Source organism: Quercus robur, chromosome 1 (genome assembly GCF_932294415.1).
Source record: "Quercus robur chromosome 1, dhQueRobu3.1, whole genome shotgun sequence".
In the NCBI taxonomy this organism is placed as follows: Eukaryota; Viridiplantae; Streptophyta; class Magnoliopsida; order Fagales; family Fagaceae; genus Quercus; species Quercus robur.
In genome coordinates, this window is record NC_065534.1 from 8,339,531 (window position 1) to 8,346,881 (window position 7,351).

At 35.4% G+C, this 7,351-nt stretch overlaps 1 protein-coding gene across 1 annotated transcript; it reads right to left on the reverse strand.

The window, feature by feature from the left end:
* LOC126718953 (ABSCISIC ACID-INSENSITIVE 5-like protein 3) lies at positions 1-6,541 on the reverse strand. Its single transcript, XM_050421379.1, has 4 exons — positions 6,264-6,541; positions 5,260-5,977; positions 5,095-5,166; positions 1-413 (listed from the first exon to the last, which is right to left on the reverse strand). Exons 2-4 carry the CDS (start codon positions 5,959-5,961, stop codon positions 333-335), a joined length of 855 nt encoding a protein of 284 aa, XP_050277336.1. The 5' UTR covers positions 5,962-5,977; positions 6,264-6,541; the 3' UTR covers positions 1-332.
* Positions 6,542-7,351: the final 810 nt, after the last annotated feature.

Consider the following 7,351-nt stretch of genomic DNA (forward strand, 5'->3'; position numbering starts at 1 on the left):
TGAGATCAAGCTAATACATTCATGTTGTAATCATATCAAACGTGCATTTCAACTAACGAGGAAACAATTCTTTCTAGATATGGTTTCCAGCAAAACAGAGCAGAGCCAAAACTTGATATGGCACTTTTGCGGCAGAGTATATATATATTTCAAAATCAGTTAATTATAGATTTACATTAAGCCAAGACCTAATGGTGGATAGGGAGGATGCATATAAACAGTGGCAGCAACAAGAAGCAGTCTGATTAAGAAATCCCAAAGCAGCTGCCCCAGCAATCCAACATATCAGTCCCAACATTGGGGAACTCTAAATACTCAGCACCGAGATGATGTCAGAAAGAGGCTGAACTTGTTCTTCGAAGCTGATACTTTGTTTCAGGTGGTGGAACACAAGACAACATTTGATCGAATTCCTGCAAGAGAAAAGAAAACCATATTAGATGAAAGTAAACTATAAAAAGTGTAAGAATGAAAAAATCTTTAAATAAAAGAATATGTATAGAAACATCTACCAAGGACAAAAAGAACATATATATAACAACATGTCTAGGGGCTGCTGCTTTTTTTATCACAGCAATCAATAACTCTTCCATCTCAGGAATTCAATAATAGAACAGAATGAAAGCATTAAATGTTAAATTAAGTGCACCTGGTAAATAAATATCAGATGGCTAACTAAAGAAATTAGCATAGTGAAAAATATAGTCAGTAAACTAGAGGGGCATGCGTAAAAAATAAACAAGTACAGCCATCATAGAAATTGAATACTGAGACATGTTAAGGTCCTTATTATGGAAAATGAGTTCCACCATTTCTAAGAATTGAATTAATTTTAAGTCTTTGAAGTAAATGTTGGAAGGTCGAACGGTTGGGGCATGTTACTATGTGAAACTGGAAATCTCAAACCAATTAAAGTTGTGGTTTTGCAAACTAGAATGGCATAACTGGCTGCTTTGTTTCTGAACAATTTGAATTGGGATAAATGCTACTAGCCAACTACATACCATACATGCTAGCTGCTATAATTAGGGCGGAATGTAACTAATCAAAAAAAAAAAGGGTGGAATGAAATCATCACAATTTTTCTGAAGACAAAAAAGCAAAGCATCTAACATGCTACAAACTGTTACTATCATTTAATAGCATCCAAAACTGTAAACATACTATAAGTATGTCCATCACATTCCAAAGTAGGCTAAGGAGAGTAGTATCATATCTATGTTGTCCTAATTGACTAGTCAAGTGACCCAACAACTAGTTCACTGCTCCAGTTCTGGCGTCAGGCTCCAAATATGCTCAACCAATTTGCTGGACAAGCATATACACTAAGCAGGTGAAGTCATAAGAAAGATGACACATTAGCTTGAAAATCCAGTATTAATCATAAGAGATAATAAGATGCCACTAAATCATGTACATTTAAAAGTATATTTGTATTTAGAAACCGACATGTGCTAATGCAGTATTTTAAGAATACACGAGTATATATGCACACTTTTATGTATCTGTATCTATGAATTTATGCATATAAACACATGTACAAACACAAACACAACAAATTAGAAGTAAATAGTAAGTTGAAATGCATACATTTCTAGATGCACAAACTCCTAGTTGTAGCTGCATTTTAATGTAAACATTCACATTCATAAGCACAAATACCAACATGAAGTAACAAAATCAACTTCACTTACCAAGTATTTTTAAAATAAATTTACTTTCTCTTAATGCATGTTGAAGGCATTTTGATTATTATTATTATTTTTTTTTTGGGGGGGTGGGGGGGGGGGGGGTGGTGTATTATAGTGTAACCTTTAACCCCATAAATTATTTGCAACAATGATCCAGCCAATCACAACTGATTAGTTATGAGACCATGTAAATAAATGAGAGACAACACAAACATTCATTCATTGGAAATGATAGTAGCAGTTGATCAAATGAGAATTTAATTTTGTTGCTAGAATTCCTTAAAAGGGAACCATGTGCAATGAAAAACGGGGATCAACCCACAGTTTGAAAGGAGCAGCAGTATGACGACACTACAATATATAAATTATCCACTCTTCAAGGGGAGAATGGTATGTGCTAATTGATGGGAAAGAACTCCCACAACTCTCAGGCCATCCTCACAAGGACCATAACTCAATCTTCATCAACAAAGTTCTACTTTCCTTGTTGAAGTCATCCCCACAGTAAGTATATCATTGTCCAAAGAAAAGGCAGCCAATAAAGTTTGTGCTAGACTTCATGTAGCACTTCATTCCAGTTTAGTACCTTTCCATTTTATGATTTGATTTGTGTTGAGGGTGAAACCAGTTGCTTCATGCCTCAATATTGAGTATACGGTCCCTAGTTTGCTTCATTTTAGGGTTTTTTTTTTTTTTTTTTTTACTCTAGAACTGGGGATGCCCAGTAGTATAAAGATGTCATGATTCAAACATGTAAGCTGGAAGTCCACCAATATGTCAGGACAAAGCCCATTATCAAGTTGACAACAATCAAATCACCAGAAGACCTCTATGAAAACTACACCAAAACCTCCCACTAGGTTAATGCCATACTGTAAGCTTTAAAAAAATTAAAAAAAATACTCTCCAAAGAATCATTACATCCAGCAGGCAAACAAAACTTTGTTTATGGAAGCTCAACTTAGAAATACTTCAATCTTATTTGATAAAAACAAAAACAAAAGAAGTCTGCATTTGATGTATTTTAATCTTGTTGCCACATTGATCATATTTCAACTTGGAATGGTTGATCACCAGAATATAAAAGCAAATGACAAATGTATTCTCTTTGTGGGAACCCTAAATATTAGAAAGGACAACTCCCAACAATACAACCAAACACCAACCCCCCACCCCCTCCTTTTCCTCAAGACAATTTTTTTTTTTTTTTGATAAGTAATAAGCTTTATTGACATCAAAAAAGGAACACCCTAGTACACAGGGAGTGTACAAGGGGTCAACAATCAAGTATAAAAGTTACAAGAATCAAGGAAATCAAGAAAAGAAAAGAATGATTGGTTTTGCATAGCAACCAACCAATCCAATAAAGTTCTAAAGAAAAATAACTTGAGGTCTGGTATGGATCTCTCATTATCTTCAAAACGCCTACTATTTCTCTCCCTCCAAAGACACCACATTAAGCAATGGGGAATAGTTAACCAAATATGACCATTTCGATAATGACCAAACCAAATAACTTGAGGTCTTGCCTTCACTTTCCAACGCAGTTTGAATGCCTTTGGGCAATTTCCGGCAGTGACCGAACTAAGGGGTGGTGGGCAGAGTAGGACTGTCACTATCCTGGAGGGACAGAGGAGGAGCGGATAGCAGGACTTCGGGTTAGGGTAATGAAAGCAGATTGAACATGAGCAAAACGCAAGTGTATTCCCAGCATAAAGTTTCATCCACCTGTGCCTAATTACACTACAACATAGGGATGACCGGTTTTTATCACATTCGTGCCACAATGAACCATTTTTGCCAATAACTAACAGCTTTCTAAGTGCACACAATGCATTATTGACAGAAAAATTATCGTCAATAAAGATACCCAAACCCAATTAGTACAGAAACCCATTTCCAAAATTAATAAAAAAACTTTCTGGAAGTCCTGAAACCTTTCAAATACTTATACAAACAACTGAATATACTATTGCAGTATCTTCCGCTGCTTTTGTTATTACTGTTCCCACCTGTCACTATGCCAACTCAGTAGATGGGATTAGAACTACTTCAGTGCAGGAGGGTTTCCCATCACGTGGATCACCAATGTTACCTTCTGTGAAGCTAATGTTCACACATCTCTTAAAACTCTTTCAGAGATAATAGGAAAACCTTTTGTCCGGCCCTTGCCTGTCTTAGAAAAGCCCTGTCGAAGGCCTCTTTCCCACCTGTCACTATGCCACCTCAGCTGCTGGGATTAGAACTACTTCCATGCAGGAGGATTTCCCATAGGCCACCAACGTTAATCTTTCATGAAGCTAATGTACACACATCCCTTACAACTAGTTCAGAGATAATAGGAAAACCTCTCTCATGGCCATTTCCTGTCCTAAAAAAATTATTATAAAAAAAATAAAAAAATAAAACCCTTGTCCAAGGCTCTTTCCTGTGAAGCCTTGGCAATTATAACTTCAAATTGGCAGGGCAATCCTCCAGTGAACTGACCATACTCAAACCAACACTGAAAAAATAGAGTATACTAGGGGAAGTGGAAATTGCGAGATGGAAAGAAACCAAGAAAAAGGAACAAAAACAATGCTGTAAAAGCAACATTTTCCTAGAACATTTTTCTATCAAGTTATATTTATTACAATCTCAACACAAGAAACTAATTTAGCTGTACATAAACCAGAAGGTTTGAATATGTTCAACGCTGTTTCTCATTATAATCACACTACATCATCATGAAATTCAAACTCTTCTTTGGTATCACATTTTCAAATTCTGTAGGAATCATATTTTACATGTCCCTTTCCCATCTACAGTTGCTTTATTGATAATTAAGATCCAAACTAATGCCATATAAATAATAGATGACAGCAGTCCATATATGCCACCGAATCATCCTTTCTTTTTCGTTACTATTAGTCAAAATCCAACTATTAGTATAAGTAAAATCAACCATTATATATGTCTGTGAAAAAATTCCTTCTTTTACTTGTTCCATGCATGAAAGTTGTCACAATAAACTATCAAATTAATTGGAATTCAAATGACTTTATTTTATTGATAAGTTACACATGTACTAAGTGAATCCTGAACCCACTATGTCATTATCCACTCTATTCTTGTGAAGGGAAGAGGATCCATTTAAGTTAGAAATCATATAAATAGTTTTGTGTGCCAACAAGTTAGTATCTTTATAAGATGAAGAAGGTCACCAACAAGTCACACTAATTATGGCTTGTTTACAGAATGCAATGCTAAAGCCTAATCAACTTCAGAAAGCCTTGAATTGATATACTCACTTTTCTAATAACAACAGAAATTAAAACTAACTGCCAACAGAAATAAAATAAAAGCATCTACAATAAAAACACACAACAAATAAAATGTGAGATGCTGATGAAAGGTTTCTTACTTTCTCTTTCTTGAGCTTAATATTCTCCTCTTCTAGACGTGAAACCTTACTCACCAGTTCGTTATGGTAAGCCTGCACAATTTCACATGAATCAGCAATGGTCACGCATAGTTGAAAAAGGACAGGATAAGCCAGCATGACAACTATCTCTATATAGAAACCTACTTGTTTTCTAGCACGTGAGCGTGCAGCAGATTCCCTATTCTTGATCTTTCTCCTTTGCCTCCTATCCAAAGTCCTCTCAAATGCATCAGAGGCATCCCTTTGCTGCCCTTGCATTGGCGTATCCGATAATGTACCAAATGAAGGGGATGGTGACAACACCATTTTCTGAGGGGTCACAACCTCAACAATCCCCATCCCTGAAGGAGGAGGAGGAGCTATAGATGGTTCGGCAAAAAGCCCTGCTTGTACCAGGAAGTCCTCTAAAGTGGTTTCCCCAAGTGTCACACTTGAATTTGTATCATCCATACCCTGAACCTTTATGTCTCCACCACCACACCTCTTCCTCTGACCTTGTTGAATCTCTCTCCAAACTTGATCAACCGTCTTCCCACTCAACGCCCTCGCCAATGTTAAACTGGCCTGACGTTGGAGAGACGAGGAGGAGGAAGAGGTGTTCTCATTGGATTGAATTTGATTCGCTTCGCCGTCAATGGTGGCCATGTCAGTGGTCCACACATTCTGTAGAAGCTCATCAAGGTTCATACTACCCACTGGTTTCCCAGTGTCACCCAAATGGTTCTTAATTTCATCAAGGGTGAGACTATACCATGAACTTTGCCTTGTCAATGGAGATGGCTGTAAATGATGAGGTTGCTGTACTTGTTGCCCATTTCCTTGAGTACCCATTGTTTGAATCCCCATTAAGTAAACAATCAGCCTATCATTTCCCAACAACAACAACAAAAAAACAAAATACCCATATCATCAAAATCACTATTTTGAAAGATGAACACATAATTTTACTCAAATTCCGCAAATCCAACCATACTAAACACCTTAAAGCTCGAATCGGATATCGAAGAAAAGTAATAAGAAATTGAAACTACTGTAAAAAGTAAAATAAAAAAAAAAAAAAAAAAAAGGTGGTGGAATTGTGATATTAGAGCCAAAATTTGAGAGAGATTATTATTATTTTTTAAAAGACAAACAAAAGAGAAATCTACCTGGAGGATTGGAAAAGGAAGATAATGTTGGAATGAGCCGCCGATCTCAAACGTTAAAGCCGTGTCTTGTCATTAAAGATTACATCAGCAAAATCCCACGTACGGTGTCTTCGTCTACGTAGTACTATATATCATAATCGTATGTACATATGAGCACAACACACCACAAATTACATAACTGAGAGAGAGCGAATTCAGAGTCGAAAACGCCACAGAGCCCCCAAATTGTTTTGTTTGGGTTTTTTTTCTTTTTTTCTTTTTTTCTAAGCGCGGTGTACTGGTAAGTCTAATATTTCTGTTACGGTTAGGTACAATGTACACACTGTTTTTTTTTTTTTTTAATATTTATTTTTTAATAAACATCGTACACACTTTTGAAGAAGAGATGAGAGAGTGTGTTACCCAGGGGCGGCGCCAAGGGTTAATCAGGTGGTCACATGACCACCGTGATTTTTTTTTTTTTTTTAATATACATTAAAAAAAAAAAACTTTAGTTTAATATGGGTCTTTGAGACTATGGTGCACTTTTGGTATAGTGATCATTTCATAAATATAAGTCCTTATGGGATATAGGGGGCAAAAGTCAGGATTCAAGTATCCAGTAGGGAGTTTCACACATATATACACTTAGATTAGGTTAGAGTACAAATTCTATCTTGTATAATATATATATATATATATATATATAAATATATGGGTCTTTGACCGTTTTAGAAAAAAAAAATTCACCACCCTGAAAAAAAAAATTTTGAACACCCTTAATAACAATTGAGTCCATTAAAAATAAAATTCAACCTTTCTAAAATTTTGGTCTGTTGAACCAAAAAATTACGAGAAATATTATGTTCATTATATTTTTGTAATAAATTCTAAATAACAAATTGTTACTAGTAAATGGAAAAATAATTTTAGTAGTAAGTTCAAATTAGAACTAGTAAAAATTTACCGTCTAGGTTTTGTTGTGAAAACGTTGTAAAAATGTTGTGGATGTAACACTTCTCAAAATTGCCCAAACAAACAAATTAGCCTAAAGATCAAAATCAAATGTTTAATTGTGATTTTTTAAACTGTATTTTCAAATGGCATAT